The sequence below is a fragment of the Pongo pygmaeus genome, chromosome 7 (assembly GCF_028885625.2).
Source record: "Pongo pygmaeus isolate AG05252 chromosome 7, NHGRI_mPonPyg2-v2.0_pri, whole genome shotgun sequence".
NCBI classification, from domain to species: domain Eukaryota; kingdom Metazoa; phylum Chordata; class Mammalia; order Primates; family Hominidae; genus Pongo; species Pongo pygmaeus.
Genome location: NC_072380.2, coordinates 151682570 through 151704115, shown reverse-complemented (window position 1 = coordinate 151704115; position 21546 = coordinate 151682570). Strand labels below are relative to the sequence as shown.

General features: G+C 47.0%; 1 protein-coding gene across 6 annotated transcripts in view; it reads left to right on the top strand.

Moving 5' to 3' along the window:
* The window catches only part of COL22A1 (collagen type XXII alpha 1 chain), a 336676-nt gene that overhangs the window by 93222 nt on the left and 221908 nt on the right, over positions 1 to 21546 (top strand). For all 6 annotated transcript variants that reach the window (XM_054499251.2, XM_063669105.1, XM_063669106.1 and 3 more), the window contains 4 exons: positions 7349 to 7429; positions 8447 to 8569; positions 12540 to 12584; positions 21187 to 21249. In XM_054499251.2, the coding sequence (XP_054355226.2) occupies positions 7349 to 7429; positions 8447 to 8569; positions 12540 to 12584; positions 21187 to 21249 (312 nt within the window). The remainder of the gene's footprint in view (positions 1 to 7348; positions 7430 to 8446; positions 8570 to 12539; positions 12585 to 21186; positions 21250 to 21546) is intronic.

Sequence of the window (21546 nt, the reverse complement as noted above, 5' to 3'; positions counted from 1 at the left end):
TACGTAATACAATACACACAGACACCTTGCACAGTGATCCACGTGTTCCGTCTTCAAGCTGAAGTCAACCTTAGCTCCCATGCCCAAGAGCATCCCCCACTGCCTGAGAAATAACAGGAAACATGATGTGGGGAAAGCTCTTTCCAAAACCATTTTATGTATCCGTGTATACATAAGCATAAGCAAATATAGTACCATTAGGCATAGGATAGATTCTTGGAAGTTTATGTAAATAATGGACTACATCTGGCTTTTTTTGTTTTCTTTACTCAAAATTATGTGTCTAAGCTTTTGTTTTTTTTTTTAGCTAAAGCATAATACTTTGTTATATATTCATTCATATGTCATTCATTCTCCTGTTAGTGGTATTTAGATAGTTTCTAATGTATCACTATCATAATTAGCAAGCCTTGGGCTTTGAAAAGGGGGGTATATCTCCATGCACTTTACTTATGAGGAAAATGTAAGCAACAGCTGCCCTTTAAGCTTGAGATATAGATGAATTGAGAGCATTTCTTGGAGGTATGTACCCTCAAGTTTAATGATTGGGCTGTGGGGTACACAATTTTTAACTTTCCCACGTATTTCAAATTGCTCTAGAAAGTGACCTTTATATGTGTGTATGTATGCGTGTGTGTGTATATATATATGTTGTGTGTAAATATATAAATTATATATAATATATAAACATTAAACATTATGTATATAAACATACACATACATTATAGATATAAATTATATAGATAATGTTTATTTAATTTATATCTATATAATTACATATACCATTATATATAACTATATAATATATAAACATATATAAACATTATATATTGATCTATATATATTATATCTATATAATGGTACATTATATAGATATAAATTATATGTGTATAATGTTTTGTTGTTTTGCCAGTCTGCTGGGCATATGGGGTAATATTGTGGTTTTCATCTGCGTTTGCCTGATTACCATTGAGACTGGAAATCCTTCCCTATGTTTACTGATGGTTCCCACATCCCCCTTTGGTGATGCTAGGCCGTATCCTTTCCCTGTTTTACTACTATGCTAGTTTTCTTTACTGAATGATTTCTAGATGATCTTTACGTATTTTGTATACTAATTGCTTATTTGTTATACATGCTGCAAAATTGTTTCCTGGTCTGTCAAACGTAAACCGTAAGAAAAAATGAGTAAGTTGGAAAACATAAAATTTTAGGAAGTGGCATTCCGGCAAAAGACATCATAAACAAGTTTATAGACTTTGTCATAACTTGCTCTGTTAACAGAACGATAAATCATCAACAACTCTGTGCATACTGATTTTTAAAAATTAAGCTGAGAGTGAGTTGGTCAGGGGTAGTGGCGAGACGAGAGATTGGGGCTTGCAGAGGTGGGAGGATAGACACACGCAAACTGCAGCTCACATGCCAGCCACTGCCAGCCAGCTGTAACACCATCGCCCAGGTCACACACTGTTCATGTTTTCCAGGCTTTGTTTATCTGTTAGTTTGTTTAATCTCTGAAACGGGGATCACACCCTGTTTGTTTTTATATGCAGTTGCTGAGGGGATGAAATAATAGGTGTGGAACCAAGTTAAGCAAAAAATAGTAAAATCAAAGTAAAGCTATAAAATCATTATTCAGCCTGCTGCTAATTCTAGCTACTTGTGCAAAGACTCTGTGCCAGGCATTGCACTAAAGTGCTCCTTTACCCCATTTCTGACCAAAATCTTTACAACTTTAGAAAGTAGATAGAGTGGACATCCTCATTTCACAGATGGAGAGAGACGCTCCTGGAGAATTTGAGGACTCTTCTGAGATCACAGAGCCAACAAATGGCAGTTGGGGTTTCCACTCACACAGCCCGTCTTCCAGGTCCATTTGCAAACCTCTCCCTGTCTAAGATAACAGACATCAAAGGGCTGGACAAGATGGAGCTATGGGGTATTCATGACACAATAAGGATCACTGTTATCTCCCTCAGAGTGTGCATCACGGTCACAAACACAACCCCTCTTAATCCTAAATTCGGGCCAGGTGGGTGGATGCTCCTCACATTTTATAGGTGGGGAGACTCCAACTGAAAAGTATCAGGTGACTTGTTTAAGTTCCCTGCCTTGGGCAGCCAGGCTAGGACTCTGGCTCTGTGAGCTCCATGGTTCTACCGTCAGCCCCTGAATAACAGTCCCTGAAACAGATACCCTCTGAGCTGTAAGGAACCCTGAGAGCATCTTATCCAGCCCCTCATTTACTCTACAGACAAGGATATGGAGGCTCAGAGGGAATAACGAACATGTCCAAAGATATAGAGCAAGATTAGATCCTTCTAACCCTGGTTCCAAACATCCAACAACGAGATTTCCACTATATTTCTATTTCAGTTAGTGGGAGACTATATTTGAGTTAAAAGTCTCCTAAAAACAAGAGCCAACTTTAGCAAATAGCCCCACATCCCTAAAAATGCCTGTCCTAGCCTTTGAGTTAAACAAAATTGTTTTGGAGTCCAAGCTCCCCTATAGCCTCTCTGGTGCTGTTTCCTCAGCTGTAATATGAGAAAAATGAGCACTCCCTCCACAGGGTTGTTGTGTGATTAAATGCTGTATCATATGTGAAGTGCTTATAAAACTTCCTGGAATACTGCCAGCTTTCAATAAATGCTAGTCATCATGAACATCATCACCACCATCTTTATCACATTATCATGGTGGTGGTGTCAGGTTTTGAAAACAGGAAGAGGATTAGCTTCCTGGTACTCTCCAAGGTACCCATTTGTATTATATGGTCGACCCCTAAACAGGGGATTGGAAATCAGACCTGAGTTTCCTTCTGGACACATCCCCACCACATACAACACCCTAGTATAGCAGAAGTGGTTGGTTCCCCACCTATATCCCCCTGGGTCCTCATTATTTCAGTGCATACCAGCTGTGCTGCCAACTGCCTGCACCTGTCTTGCCTGAGGGCTTTCCCTCTCTACCAGAGACAGTGCTATCCGTTATCAAGCAGGCATCAACACCCACAGGAGCTGCCCTCCGCCAAGGACTGGTGGCAGTTGGAGTATCAATACCCCAGCTCCCTCACCACTTGGCATCCTAACTCTGAGTCACATATTCTTGATGGGCTCCAGAGTTCCCCAACACGTGTAAACTGCAGATGCTCACAGTGGTAACACCCTTGATAACAGCCCTTTACTGGCTAACTTCCTTTCCCTAACTCACTTTCCAGCTCTGCTACCAGTGTGCCCAAATTAAATAAAGATGCTACTTCTTGAATAGACGTTTCTAGGTCTACTAAACTAGACTAAAACACCCAGGCCAGTGGCCTCACCTCTCTGCACCTTCACTTCCTCATCTATAGAAAGGAGACAGTGGAAACTCACACCTGTCAGAGTTATTGTGAGGATTAAGTGAGATCACTAGTATGTAAACACAGCACCTAACAGTGCCTGGCACATGGGGAGTTCTCAGCTGGGTTAGAGGCAATAGAGAATAATGAATAGTGTCCATGAGGGTATTACACCCATTGACTGTTCCATGTTGCATTTTTATATTAAAACCAAGTATCAAGAAAATATATAGGAGAATCAATACATCTCTACCTCTTAGTAAATCTTCCAGAAGCATCAGCTGTGGTACTTGTAGCCACATGGTTTGGGGCATACTACACATTCTACACTGAAGCTTCATCTGTGGCTGACACTGTGTTGTCATGGGCTCTGTTTCCCTTGGTCCCCACCACAGCCCTGTGAGTCCATCTCACAGAAAGGAAAACTGAGGTTCAGTTTTCCTACCTTGACCAGCTGATATGAGAGAAAATTAGAGCTGAGGCTCAGACTGGGCCGTGCTGAGTGCAGTCTTCCAGCTATCTGTGCTCCCTAATTGGTTTCCACACTGCAGCCAGCAAAGGGTCTCTAAGCTGCTGATGGGTGGGACATGGAGGGAAGCTGGGATCCAGGGAGCCAAGCAGACCCATGCAGCAGTTCAACCCATGATTGCTGAGGGCAGAAACCTGAGCAGGACTTCCAGACAGGAGTGGGGGAGCACAGTGATATCAGGAGGTGAAATTCCAGGGTGTGGGGCAGGGAGGAAAGGAAGAGAAGGATTGAGTGGCTGGGGCGATGCTGGGATTTCAGGCAATCGGAAAGGGGCCCCTCTTGGCTCAGAGGACCTCTCACCCCACCTGAGAATGCCTCTGTCCAGATCCCAAGCCAGTGTGCTCTGTCCCTGGCCTGCCTCCTGTCTCCTTCCTCTCCTTCCCTGTCCCTGCGGCCTTGCCAGGCAGGCCCAGCTGCTGCGAGTATGTTTGATAATGAAGAAAGCAGGCTGTCTCTGAAAGTAGGCTTTGTTCAAAACCACAATTTTTCATTTTGTCATTTTCTCCTGTTTCTGGGCTGGTGTCTGTACAGGAAATAAAACAGACAGATGAATGGTATTGTTACTGTTTCTGCTGAACAAAGTCAGTGGAGTGAGGGGCTATACTTCAAGGGGCACTTCAGTGTTCAGAGGGACTCCAGAGTCCAACATGGGCCTGAGAAGGGAGCAGGAGAGTGTTAAGTCCAGGGCACTTTGCATCAGTGTTCAATGCAATAAGCGTTCCCCACTCCACTGACTGGGCTCAAGCTCCATTTGATAAATGCCCATCCATTCATCCACTCGTCCACCCAGCCATCGATTCTATGGCACTTTTATGAGTCAGGGACTGCTCCAGAGAAGGACAGGAGACAGGAGACCTTGCCCTTGTGGTCTGTGTTCTATTAGGGATGTTTAAAAAACTGAGCTAAGAAACAGACAGAATCATTCATTGTGAGAAGTGCTGTTAGGACCACATTCAGAATGTTGTGCTAGAGTGACAGGGAGGGCCTGTGTGTGGACAGGCGGCTGAGGAGCCAGCACAGGAGCAGGAGGGATGGCAGGAGGAAACCAATGTGGCTGAAGGAAAGGGAGCAATGAGCATGGCAGACTAGGGGTGAGCTTGAACCATGTCCTGCAGGGCCTGGGGAGAGCGAGAGATTGTCGACAGCTCTGATATGTTAGCAAGAGCTCGGCTTTCATGCTTGAGAAGGCAGCACTGCCTGGGATTCGGTCCTTGCTCTCAGTCCTGGAGCCTGGAAGGAAGATGGACATACAGACGTCTAATTATCCTACAGTCTGCTGTATCTGATGTTAGCTGTCTGTGCAATGTATTAGTCTGTTCTTATGCTGCTAATAAAGACATATCCAAGACTGGGTAATTTATAAAGGCAAGAGGATTAATTGACTCAGTTCCAAATGGCTGAGGAGGCTTCACAATCATGGTGGAAGGTGAATGAGGAGCAAAGTCACGTCTTACATGGCAGCAGGCAAGAGAAAGCATGTGCAAGGGAGCTCCCATTTATAGAGCCATCAGATCTGGTGACGCTTATTCACTATCACGAGAACAGTATGGAGATTCAATTATCTCCACTGGGCCCCACCCTTGACACATGGGGATTACTACAATTCAAGGTAAGATTTGGGTGGGGACACAGCCAAACCATATCATGCAAGATGCACATATGGCAGAGAAGAGGGCCTGATGAATTCTTGGCTGTAGAGGGGGTGTATCAGTTACACCTGTGGTTGTGTAACAAGTTATCCCATCTCCCCCAGCAAAAGCAGATTAAAACAACAAATATGTACTGCCTCATAGATTCCATGGATGAGGAATCTGAGAGTGGCTTAGCTGAGTGGCTCACTCAGGGTCCTTCACTGGGCTATCCTCAAGCTGCTGGGCAATGCTACAGTCATCTCGAAGCTCAAATAAGCCTGAAAAGCCACCTTCAAGCTCACTAGGGGCTGTTGGAAGCTTCTTGTGAGCTGTGGAATGGAGGACCTCAGTTCCTTGCTAGTTAATGTTTGCAGCCACCCTAATTCCTTTCCACCTGTGCCTGTCCACTGAGTAGCTCACAACATGCTAGCTTCTGTGCCTTATGATGAGTGATGAGAGAGAGAGGGACAGACAGACAGAAAGAGAACACACTCAAGACAGCAGCCAGTCTTCTTATGACCTGATCTCAGAAGTGACATGCCATCACTTCACATCAGGGGAGGGGAATTAAATTCTCAATCTGTGGATGTATTTGAAAAACAGCCGCAAAAGGGGATGCCTGGGTATGGCTCTGGGTGGTGACTGGGAGATTGCTCATTGCTCAAAGGCTTTCCTAGAAGAGGCACCACGTGCCAAGGTGTGAATGTGCAGGTGTGGTTTGCCGTGTGGTTAGATGCTGCAGGGTGCAAGTGCAGAGTGAAGAGTGGGACACCTGGGGAGCCAGGCAGAGCCAGGCCCTTGGAGGTGGGGTATCCCATTGAAAGGGCCTGGGCTTTGTCTGTAGACTCTGTGTGTGTGAATGTGTTCATGCATGTGGATGTTTTAGCACCACAGTCCCTTTAAATTTTAGGTTTTTTATGTGTTACGTCTTTAAGGGGCTGTCATATTAAATGTGGTAATACAAGTAAGTTTTTATTTTAAAAGTTCACTGAAACAACTGTGGAAATGACTGGAGAGGTTGAAAATAGGGATATGTGGAACTTGGAGGCCTTTGCAATAGCATCATTAAGGATCTTGTTAAATGCAGTGCTGGTGACATGGAGAGAGGATGATGGTGTGCCCCTGTGTGCAGAGCGGAGGGCAGAGGCCTTAGCACCTTCAGTGTAGAATGAAATGCTGGACTTTAACATGTGTCCTGAAGCCCCTTCAGCGTAGAATGAAACGCTGGACTATAACATGTGTCCTGAAGCTCCTTGCACGGGGGCTCTCCCTTATAGAAGGAAGGGGTTGTATTAGTCTATTCTCACACTGCTAATAAAGACATACACAAGACTGTGTAATTTATAAAGGAAAGAGATTTAATTGACTCATGGTTCCATATGGCTGGGGAGGCCTCACAGTCACAGCAGAAGAACAAGAGACATCTTACTTGGTGGCAGTTAAGAGAGAATGAGAGTCAAGCAAAAGGGGAAACCCCTTATAAAACCATCAGATCTCTTGACACTTATTCACTACCATGAGAACAGTATGGGGGAAACCCTCTCCATGATTCAATTATCTCCCACCGGGTCCCTCCCGAAACGTGGGAATTATTGGAGCTACAATTCAAGATGATATTTGGGTGGGGACACAGCCAAGCCAGATCAGGGGTGTGAGCAGATGATGCTTAGCTCCTTGTGAAAATCCAGAGTGGAGCCCAGGATAGGAGTGTCCCAGGGGTGGACTCAGGAAGACCCCAAAGAGGAAGTGGAACCAGATACCAGGACGGGGCCCGTCTGAAACCATGGAGGTTTCTGGGTTCCAAAGTCCCTAAAACTTATCCTCTCTCCTTACTTTCCTTTCCAGTTTGACCTACAGCGGATTGTGATCTATTGTGACTCAAGACATGCAGAACTGGAGACTTGTTGTGATATCCCCTCGGGTCCGGTGAGCAGACTCTCGCACAGAGAGGATGGGAGGAAATGGGCGTGTGGCCTCCAGAGGGAAGGGGAGTCCAGAGCTTAGGGATGGGTGGTCGGGGGTCAGGGGGACATCCACCGTCAGAATATGGCCTGAGAGGGAGTTCAGGGTATGGGTTGGGGGAGCCAAGCCATGCAGGTTCCTCCAGGGCTACTATGGTCTGTGCCTTAGTCAGTGTAACCCCAGTGCTGCTAACTGAGTGATGAAGCCTTGCTCTAGGGGATGTAGGAGGCAGGGGCTGGGAGGGTGTTTCTAAGGAGGGGATGACTGTCCGTGCCACCAGCGCCCAGAGGAGGGAGAGGCCGCAGTGCCCTGGGCTGGTCAGCAAGACAGGGAAATCAGGACATGGATGGCCTAAGAGACCAGGGTTTGCCCCTTCAACCCCTCTGTGCGGGCTGTGCTCTATTCTTGGACCTCAGTCTCTGCCCCGTTTTAGGCCTCTCTCTTTCCAACCCTCTTTGCCAAGTCCGGGTCACAAGGCTTGCTTGAAAGACGCAAATAATAATGGAGCCTGCTTCCCGGGCTGCAGGGTGAGATTCACGCAATGCCTGGTTAGCCTCATCCCCAGGACCCAGTTCCAACTCAGCCAGCGCACCCGGCTCAGGGCTCCTGTGGCATGCAGATAGACAGCAGGTGCTGGGAATGTGGAGCCAGATGGACCTGGTTGTGGAGTCAGAAGGTGAGGGAAGAAGAGAATGGGATGAAGAAGGAAAAGGAGGAGGTGAGAATAAGGACAGCAGGAACTGTTGAGCACTTGCGAGGTGCGAGACTGTGGGCGGTTCACCCAGATTGCTGAGCCAGCCAGTGAAATGGCTGAGCCTGGGCTGGCCAGGCTTTCTGCCCCAAGGCCTCAGGAGAGACATCCTCAGCGTTTTCTCAACCTTTGCCTGCCTGGTTCCGAGGAAGCACCCGACACTGTGCTTCTGCCAGGGAGTGCCTGCTGAGTGAAGAGCCAGGTTCTGACCTCCTGGGTTTTCCTTCCAGTGCCAGGTGACCGTGGTGACAGAGCCTCCACCTCCACCCCCACCCCAGCGGCCTCCCACCCCAGGCAGTGAACAGATTGGGTTTTTGAAGACCATCAACTGCTCCTGCCCAGCCGGAGAGAAGGTATTGTCTGCAGTCCACCCTCAGCCCCAGCAGAACCCTGGTGGTGCAGTGGGAGTTTCCCATCATGCATGTGGCGTTTCAGGGCAGGGGGGGCACCTGGAGGCCCATGGCTGTCAGCTCACAGCACCCTGCGTTGTGCCTTGGACCTCTTGCTTCTTGTGCACACTGGAAGGGGAGATCCGCACACCAGGCCCTGATGAACGCTTTCTAGAAGCAGAATGTGCGTTCCCCAGGCTTCCCAGGTTACTCCTTTGTGATCGCCACTCAGGGGTGACTGAGTCAAATGAGATGCTGTTTGAGAACAAGACTCAGAAGAAGAGAGTGAGTGAGGATTTCTATGTGCTTTGCAAGAACACACCCTCATTCCTTTCTTCTCAATGTTTTCTTTGATTAGCCATTCACTATCATTCATATATATATACACGTATATATATATGTGTGTATGTGTGTGTATATATATGTGTGTGTATGTATATGTATATATATGTGTGTGTGTGTACATATTATATATATGTAGAGTTTTATCTATGTGTTTCTATTTTTAAAAAGTGGTGCATTTCTGTGAACACCACCACGACCATCCTAGAATGGACTGAGACTAGAATAAATATCTCACTGTGTGCCCAGGGCTGTGATTTGTTTTCTTTTTCTATAGACAGTGACCCTTGATAAGGGGAAAAAAAGTTCTTCTGCATTTGAGTAGAAGGAACAGAAAGATTCACAAAAGGCAGACACCAAGTAGAACTGTGCTGGGGAAAGCGCCTGCGAAGTTCTGCTGAGCCAATGGTCCCAGGGCCCTTCATCTCCTGTACCAGGCTGTATTGTCCCTCTCTATCTGTTCCTCTCAGCTCAGTCCCTGCATGTGGGAGGTGCTTGGTGACTCTGCTGGGGACAATGGATGCATAGACAAAAAGATGAGATGATGGTGGGAGTTAACTGGAGTGGGCCTGCTCTGGGTATTGCAGCAGCAGTCTTCTTTTCAGAAGCCTATCCTGGTAGACAGACTGGCTTCCTTCCCCTCTCTCCTCTCCTCCATTCTCCTTCACACTCTGCCTTCCTTCTTTTTGTGCTACCCAGAAAACCAGACCCTGAGGTACAGGGAGCCCTCGGGGAGTTCTCAGTTAATTCGGACATCAAACTCTGGCCTCGCTTGCTGGAGGCCCAAGCTGGAAGCCTGCTGTGAGCTGAGGCTATTTCTGGTTAGTGGGTGACCTTAAGAGCCCTTCAGCCTGGGGCCTGTGTAAGGGATGAGAGGGGGCGGAGGCAGGAGCCAGGGCTGGTGCACACAGTGCCAGGCAGCAGCTCCTCCACCCACCCCCGGCAGGCTAAGGTCCACCGCAGTCAGGCTGTGGATCTGGTTTTTACATGTCAATGAAATAACAGAAGCAGCTGTTGAAACCCAAATCCGTTGGAATCCTTGTTTAAAGCAATGAGCAGGATGAGTGATGGCATGGTGAGGTTTTGGTCACAAGCCAGTGTGCACACAGATGGACTGTGCCAGGAGCGATGCCAGACCCAATGCCTGCTCTTCTTTCAAGACATCCCAAGGAATTCTTTTCTGCACACATTATAATCTGTGTCATTTCCCTCTTCCCTCTTTCGTGTCCTCTCCTTCCTTCCTCCTTCCCTCCCTGTCTTTCCTCCTCCTTTCCTTATTCTCCATCCATCCATTCAATAGTTATTCATTTAGCACCTGCTATTTCCATGACAGCATATTCCTTTTTCTCCCTTTACTTCTATTTATTATAACAATTATCACATTAGATTGAAAATGTCTCCTTATTGTTACTTCCATAAAATCATAAGCTCTGGATAGCAGAGATTGGATCTTTCCTTGTCTGTATTTTCAGCTACTAATATATAGCCTGGCACAGAGAAAGCCAATAAATAAGAGCTGAGTTGATATATAAGTCAATCAGGGTATGAAGACATGGATGGACAGATAGGTGGATGGATAGATGAGAGGGAGGGATAAAGAAATACACCCTCTCACTTTGGGAGGCCGAGGCAGGCAGATCACGAGGTCAGGAGTTCAAGACCAGCCTGGCCAACATGGTGAAACCCCGTCTCTACTAAAATACAAAAATTAGCCAGGCGTGGTGGTGTGTGCCTGTAATCCCAGCTACTCAGGAGGCTGAGGTAGGAGAATCTCTTGAACCCGGAAGGCGGAGGTGGCAGTGAGCCGAGATCACGCCATTGCACTCCAGCCTGGGCAATAGAGTAAGTCTCTCTCAAAAAAAAAAAAAAAGAAAAGAGAAAGAAAAATAAATACACCCTCTCTTCCTTTAGGCAGGACAAGGTCTGGCTGCTCCACTTACATATTTTCAGCCCCACGCCTAGGGTGGCATGACTCAATAATGACTTAATCACTCCTTCATTCCTTCTTCTAATGTCTAACCATAGACATGAAGCGTGTGCTGTGTGCTATGCTGTACACTGAGGTTTTACGACAAATAGAATTTGGCCCTCAAAAATTCTGTAGTCTATAAATTCTGTAGTCTATACTCTGGTTAGGGAACCGGGAGCTCTGAGGCCTGGCTGAGCCCCAAGGATCTCACAGCAGGCCTGCTAGAGAACTTCCCAAGCACGGGGGGGGAGAAGGGAGCCTGCTGCTTCCCTCCCCACAAAATAGCCCTGTGGAGTGGAAGAACTTCCCAATGACCTCATTAAGCAGGTGTCATTTCTGTCTCTTTCATCTTCGTTTCAATAAAAAAAAAATACAACACAGGGGCCTAGGAAGTCTGAATGTTTTCTCCCAGGAGGCAGAGCTCTGGCCACAGACAGACATTGTTTCCAGTGGTTTAAAACTTCAATTGAGTTTGCAAAACATTTTCATTATTCAGCTAGGTCAACATGATGCCTGGTGTTGCATCTCTATGAGCAAACATCATAGGGAGAGTGAACTGTGTACCAGGCACTCTTGTGGGCACTAGGTGAGGACAGACACACAAAAAATTATTTATCTTCATTTGCCTGAGCAAATGACATCTGTGAATGCATTTAAAAATGTATGTTCCTGAGTTGGCCAAGTGTGCAACTGTAAGCAGAGTGTAGATTGCTGTTAGCACTAAGTGCACACATAAATGGATGTACTGCTGCCTTTTTTTAATGTGGTGATATTTACATCTATAAAATTATATTAATCGTGTTGCATTTGTTTTCAGCTTGGCGACATTTACATGTATCCAACACGTACAGATTACATTTGTAAATCCAGTAACCTGATCTTTACACATTGTTAAATTGAAACAAAGTTTACGTTTAGAAATAGCTTACATATATGTCTTCTTTTGTATTTTAGTGAACAATAACTACATGAACCACTAGCAGTCAACATAATTTTCTTTCTAATTGAAGTGATGATATATTCAAGTAAAAATAGCTAGCAAATACCACTTTGGGTTTTTTAATTTATTTACGTATTTAGTTTGGGTATTGACAAACTATATAATTGCATATATTTATGGGGTACAAAGTGATGTCATAATACATGTATACAATGTGGAATGATTGAAATTAGCTAATTGTCATATCCATCATCTCAATACTTACCATTTATTTTCCTCCTCTCTGAGACATGTAGTCTTTGACAACATGTGTGTATTCCTCCCGCTCCATAGCCCCTGGTAGCCACCACTCTGCCTTCTGCTTCTCGGTGTTCCATGCTTTTACTTACACAAGTAAGCAGAAACGTGGTATTTGTCTCTCTGTGCCTCAGTTTGCTTGTTTCTATCTTGTGTCCACCGGTAGCTGCATCTGAAGTCTGTGTCAAAGCTTCCCGTATAGGTTTGCAGCTCAAGAGCAGAGACTTTCAGCACAGTCAACCAATTTCCTTGCCCAACTCATTGGTCGGCGCTGGGCTTACTAAACCATTGACTTCTAAGCATGTGAGGGTGGATTACCATCCAGTGTTGAGAGAAGGGGAAAATTAAAATAGAAACTTACTTTTTTGTTGTCTTTCTTCTTTTAGGGTGAAATGGGAGTTGCTGGCCCCATGGGGCTCCCTGGTCCAAAGGTCAGTACAGGCATGGCAGAGGTGTAGTTTAGAACCTCACTAGTCCTCTCCTTTGCTCTCTATGTAAGACAAAAGATGGTGTGTGGGGATGCTGTCTTGCTAGTATTTTGCCTCAGAGCTTGTTAAATTAGATGGATAAGAGCAAATGTCATGAAGTCTGAAACCTGGGAGCCTCTTAACTGCCCAGAACCTCCAGTTCTCAGTCTGCAAATACGAGCAAGAAAGGGTTAGATTCCCAGAGCCCTGTCTCAGGTCTCATTTGCTCCAGCATGCTCAACTCTCCATGGTCAATTAACTTTGCAGCAATTGGTTGAAGCTGCTGTATTCCAGAAACTTTTAGGGGTTGGGCTTTTAAGATTCATTAAATTGCATGACGCTTTAAACACACGATTTCCAAATTCACTAATTGCACCAAGCCAGGTAGGGCCCCTCTGTCCTCAGTCACGGAGTGGTCTCCTTCCTCTCTATCACTTCCCAGGGTTATACTATTTATCAAGGCACAGTGGAGAGTTCACCATCATCCCGTGTTTGAAAGAGGAACTGAGTGTGTGGGTGAAAATCACTGGAGGCAGCTGGGCCTCTCCCTCCCCTCCTTTTCTTTCCCTTCTCTCCCTAGCCTCTGCCTCTATGTATCACTGTCTCTCTCTGTCTCTATCTCTCACTCTCTGTATCTCTTTTCATCTCTCTCTTTCCTTCCACTCTGTTCTCCCCCACTATTTCTCCTCCTGCATTTCTTAGTTTGAATTAATGTATTCAGTGCATCATTAGTGAAACCTGCTAAGGGCCAGGCCCTGAGGTCAATGCTAGGGTTAGAGGATGGTTTAGACTGGAACCGACCCTCCCATGCCTTAGTCTCGTGGTACAGGCAGACCAGGGAGTACATGGAATCTCTTTCTTTTTGCCCGCTTCTTTCCCATCTTCCATCCTCTTCCACTGAATTGCAGTGACAATGACTGTGCACCTGCTGTGTGTCAGGCTTGAGCTGGGAGCCTACCTATGCCTCAGACAGCAGGCACTGTGGGGTAAGGATTGCCATTCCAGTGCCCGCTGCTGTGAGCTCAGGGCTCTGCACATTGCAGGTGGTCTCTTCTTGTTGAATGAGTGATATCAAACCCTAAATCAACCCTGCATGAGAGGCAGCATCGGTCCATTCTCCAGATGAGAAATCAAAAGCCGAAATGGTGAAATGACTCGCCTGAGTGATGCTTTCTTCCTGTCTACCTTTGCTGGGCATTCTTCCCTTCCCTCCTTGCTTCCTCTCTTGCCTTGTCTGTTTCTCCTCTCCTCTGCTTTTTCTCTCTCTTTTCTCTCCCTCCTGACTGTAGATACTTCCTTGGCCTCCGTCCCTCATCTCACACCCTTCTCTGCTTTGCCCCCACTCTGCTAGGATGTGACACTCCGGGGACACACACACACACACACACCATAATCCACCGTCAAACACACCATCTCGCACACACCATCACACATATATACACACATACCATCACACACACACACACACACACCCCATCACACATACAGACACATACCATCACACACACACCATCACACACACACACCATCACACACACACACCATAATACACCATCAAACACACCATCTCGCACACACCATCACACATATATACACACATACCATCACATACACACACACACCCCATCACACATACAGACACATACCATCACACACCATCACACACACCACATCACACACACACCATCACACACACCATCACACACACACCATCACACACACACACACACACCATAATCCACCATCAAACACACCATCTCGCACACACCATCACACATATATACACACATACCATCACATACACACACACACACCCCATCACACATACAGACACATACCATCACACACCATCACACACACCATCACACACACCATAATCCACCATCAAACACACCATCTCGCACACACCATCACACATATATACACACATACCATCACACACACACACACACACACCAATCACACATACAGACACATACCATCACACACCATCACACACACCATAATCCACCATCAAACACACCATCTCGCACACACCATCACACATATATACACACATACCATCACATACACACACACACACCCCATCACACATACAGACACACCCCATCACACACACCCCATCACACACCATCACACGCACACCATCACACACCCCATCACACACACACCACCAACCATTACCTACACCATCACACACACACACATACACCATAATCCACCATCAAACACACCATCTCGCACACACCATCACACATATATACACACATACCATCACATACACACACACACACCCCATCACACATACAGACACATACCATCACACACCATCACACACACCCCATCACACACACCATCACACACCCCATCACACGCACACCACCAACCGTTACCTACACCATCACACACACACACACACACACCATAATACACCATCAAAAACACCATCTCGTACACACCATCACACATATATACACACATACCATCACATACACACACACACATCCCATCACACATACAGACACATACCATCACACACCATCACACACACCATCACACACACCCCATCACACACACCATCACACACCCCATCACACGCACACCACCAATCGTTACCTACACCATCACACACACACACACCATAATACACCATCAAACACACCATCTCGCACACACCATCACACATATATACAAACATACCATCACATACACACACACACACACCCCATCACACATACAGACACATACCATCACACACACCCCATCACACCCCATCACACACACCCCATCACACACCATCACACACACACCATCACACACCCCATCACACATACAGACACATACCATCACACACACACACACCATAATCCACCATCAAACACACCATCTCGCACACACCATCACACATATATACACACATACCATCACATACACACACACACCCCCCATCACACATACAGACACATACCATCACACACCATCACACACCCCATCACACACATCATCACACACCATCACACACACACCACCAACCGTTACCTACACCATCACACACACACACCACCACACACCATTACCCTACACCATCACACTCACACATCATTACACACACCATCACACACACACTATCAAACATATACCACCACACACCATTACCTACACCATCACACACACACATCATTACACACACCATCACACACACCATAATCCACCATCAAACACACCATCTCGCACACACCATCACACATATATACACACATACCATCACATACACACACACACACCCCATCACACATACAGACACATACCATCACACACCATCACACACACCAGAATACACCATCAAACACACCATCTCGCACACACCATCACACATATATACACACATACCATCACATACACACACACCCCCCCATCACACATAGACACATACCATCACACACACACCATCACACACACACACACACCATAATACACCATCAAACACACCATCTCGCACACACCATCACACATATATACACACATACCATCACATACACACACACACACACCCCCATCACACATACAGACACATACCATCACACACCATCACACACACCATCACACACACACCATCACACACCATCACACACCCCATCACACGCACACCACCAACCGTTACCTACACCATCACACACACACACATACACCATAATACACCATCAAACACACCATCTCGCACACACCATCACACATATATACACACATACCATCACATTCACACACACACACCCCATCACACATACAGACACATACCATCACACACCATCACACACACCATAATACACCATCAAACACACCATCTCGCACACACCATCACACATATATACGCACATACCATCATATACACACACACACACACCCCATCACACATACAGACACATACCATCACACACACCCCATCACACACACACACACACCATAATACACCATCAAACACACCATCTTGCACACACCATCACATATATACACACATACCATCACATACACACACACACACACCATCACACATACAGACACATACCATCACACACCATTACACACACCATCACACACACACCATCACACACCATCACACACCCCATCACACGCACACCACCAACCGTTACCTACACCATCACACACACACACATACACCATAATTCACCATCAAACACACCATCTCACACACACCATCACACATATATACACACATACCATCACATACACACACACACCCCCATCACACATACAGACACATACCATCACACACACACCATCACACACCATCACACACACCCCATCACACACACCATCACACACCCCATCACACACACACCACCAACCGTTACCTACACCATCACACACACACACACCACCACACACCATTACCTACACCATCACACACCCCATCACACATACAGACACATACCATCACACACACACACACACACCATAATACACCATCAAACACACCATCTCGCACACACCATCACACATATATACACACATACCATCACATACACACACACACCCCATCACACATACAGACACATAGCATCACACACACACCATCACACACCATCACACACACACCATCACACACCATCACACACACACCACCGTTACCTACACCATCACACACACCCCATCACACACACACATCACACACCATCACATGCACCCCATCACACACCCCATCACACGCACACCATCACACACCATCACACACACCCCATCACACACACCATCACACACCCCATCACACATACAGACACATACCATCACACACACGCACACACCATAATACACCATCAAACACACCATCTCGCACACACCATCACACACCCCATCACACACACACCACCAACCGTTACCTACACCATCACACACACACACACTACCACACACCATTACCTACATTATCACACTCACACATCATTACACACACCATCACACATACCATCACACACACACCATCACACACCATCACACACACCATCACACACCCCATCACACACACACCACCAACCGTTACCTACACCATCACACACACACCCCATCACACATACAGACACATACCATCACACACACGCACACACCATAATACACCATCAAACACACCATCTCGCACACACCATCACACACCCCATCACACACACACCACCAACCGTTACCTACACCATCACACACACACACACTACCACACACCATTACCTACATTATCACACTCACACATCATTACACACACCATCACACATACCATCACACACATACCATCACACACACACCATCACACACCATCACACACACCATCACACACCCCATCACACACACACCACCAACCGTTACCTACACCATCACACACACACCCCATCACACATACAGACACATACCATCACACACACCCCGTCACACACACCATCACACACCCCATCACACACCACCAACCGTTACCTACACCATCACACACACACACCACCACACACCATTACCTACACCATCACACTCACACATCATTACACACACCATCACACACACACTATCAAACATATACCACCACACACCATTACCTACACCATCACACACACTACCACACACCATTACCTACACCATCACACACACCATCACACAATCACACACACACCATAATATACCATCACACAGTCACACACCATCACCCATACACCATAATACACCATCACACACAATCTCACACACACACTATCAAACACAGCATCTCACACACACACCATCACACATAGACACGCACCATCAAAAATGCACATACCATCACACACACACCATCACGCACCATCACCTACACTATCACATACCGTCACACACACACACACACACCATCACATATACACACACACCATCACATACCATCCCACACCATCACACACACATACCATCACACATAGACACACACCATAACACATCATCACACATACCATCACACACACACACCGTCACACATATACACACACACCATCACACATATACACACACATCATCACACACACACCATCATATGCCATCCCATATCATTACACACACACCATCACATACACACCACACACCATCCCACACCACCACACACAACCTTTACACACTATCACACATACCATCACATGCCCATCACACACCCACACGAACCATCACACACCCACACCATCACACACCCACACCATCACACACACACCACAGACCATCCCACACCACCACACACACACCATCACACACACACATGCTCACATCATCACACACCATCACACCCCATCTCACACACACACACACACCCCCCATCACCCACCGGATCACACATATACACCACACACACCGTCATGCACATATCCATATGCACACACACCCCATCACCCATCACACATACAGACACATACCATCACACACACACCACACACCATTACCTACACTATCACACACACACTATCACACACCATCACATACACCATCACACACACACTATCACACATACAACCACCACACACCATTACCTACACCATCACACACACACCACCACATACCATTACCTACACCATCACACACACACCACCACATACCATTACCTACACCATCACACACACCACCACACACCATTACCTACACCATCACACACACACCACCACATACCATTACCTACACCATCACACACACACACCATCACACACACGCCATCATACACCCCATCATACACCCACCACACACACCCACCACACGTCACACATACACACACACCATCACATACACATGCACACACACATCCCACATCACACACATCCCATCACACACACACCATCACACACACACACACACACCATCACACACACACACACACCATCACATACACGCACCTCATCACACACCCCTCATCACACTCATACCCCTCATCTCACACACACCCCTCATCACACACACACCCCATCACACTCTCATACACAGCCGCTGTCCCCTCAGCTCCTCTTCCCTGGTGAGTCCTCTCTTTGAGCTGATGGAGAGCAGCTCAGAGTGGCCCATGTGCCAGCTGGTCGCTCTGAGGAGGATGGCAGGGGTTTCTGCATCACTGAGCTCCTCTGAGAAGTCACCTCAGATTATTGGCTGTGACAGGAGAGAAGAGCAAAGCTACCTAGGGTTTCATAGGCCTCTCAGTAGAAGACGTTTGTGTGAAGCAAGGGCTGTTTAGTAATGGCTGCCTCTGCTGTGCTTGAGCAGAGCAGGCCCTGGGCCCCACAAGGAGAGCAGAAACGGTGGGAGGAGGGGAGCACTGAAAAGGGGAACTGATACAGCCACCTGGAGACGTGCCCGGCTCCCGCAGAGCTCACTTGCAATCGTGGTCCTATACTGTCATCCATCACATTGTCCCAAACCATGGTTAGGACCCTAAGTCAAAGGCTGGGGTTCCTGGTGGCTCCGTGTCCCTACACAGAGCTCGGGCTCTGTCCACATGCATAGGCTGAGTCCGCTGGGTGCAAGGGCCAGTCGTGATGTGGGAATATAAAAGTGACTGACAAAGAGCCTGGTCCCCAGGACTCACAGGCCAGGGGGAAGGGAGGCAGGAAAGAGAGGAGTGGGATAGTATGAAGAGAGTCAGGATAGAGGGGCCCAGGAGCTGAGGAGCTGAGAGGAGAGGCCCCATTGCTACCTGGTAGGACCTCAGGACACCTTTCTGCTGACAGCCCTGACCAGCTGGGTCCAGTAGACCCAGGACAAAGGAGGCAGGGAAGGGCATCATAGCCAAAGGGAACAGCATAAGCAAAGTAGCCATGTGTTCTTAGAATATAAAAGATGAGATGGGAACAAGAGAGATAAAGTTCCGGACCAAGAAAAAAGACAAAAGAATAGAATTGAAGGCTCTGTTTCCTGTGCCTATGCCTATCTTGGATTGGCTCATGAGATGGCAGGAGATTTAGGTTCCAGTTCAACACTTGGCTTGTGATGAGTTTTTCCTTCCTTGCAGACAGTTTTTTCCTCTACCTGCTCTCTTTCTCCTCCTGGACAGTTATGAGGGCCCCAGGTACACAGGGATGGACTTGTTACACAAATTGAATGCCCAGGGGACTCTGGTTGACACTTGGAAGTTTTCAAAGCACCTTTATGCTCTTAATCTTGTGTGCCTGCGTGATGATGTGCCTGTTTATGGAAGAGAAGCCTGAGGCCCAAAGACAGTAATGATGTGCTCATGTGAAGTGACAGAGCTGCTGTTCAAACCTGGAGCTTCCACTTCCCCTTCCGAGGCCCTGGTGGTGGGATCAGTGGCAGGCCACTCCCAAGGATGAATGTACAATGCTTTCATGCACTTGCTTTCCTCAAGAAGTCCCTGGTTCCTGGAATTGTGATGTTGGGAGATGACTTAGATGCTTCCTCCTCTCCAGGGGTGGGACATGTGGCCTCATTGCAGAAATGGCAAAGACGAAATAAGCTGCTTCTAGGGAATTGGAGCAAGGTTGGCCATGAGGGTCCTGTGTGTGCAAGATCCCTGTCAGGGAACCTAATCTGATGCTTGTCTCTGGTCTCAACCCCTCAGGGAGACACAGGAGCCACTGGGCTGGTTGGCGCTCCTGGACCTAAGGGAGAGAAAGGTGATGTGGTGAGTAGATGGCTGCTCCTCTACATGGCTGAACCTCAGAGCCGGTATGGGGGACCCAGGGCCCTCCGATCATGCAAATCAGCAAGTGTGGGCTGAATACCTGGCAGGGGCCAGGTACTACTCCCACACCACCCTCAGGGTGAAGCCCTAGCTCCTCTCCATGGGCATGGAGGCCTGCTGGATATGGCCTTGGCGGACTCTCTAGCATTGTCTCTTGCCACCCCGTAACCAGAATTCTGTGCTTTGAATCCTCACAGTTACTAACCCTCTAATTTGTCATTTTGTCATGCCCTTCCT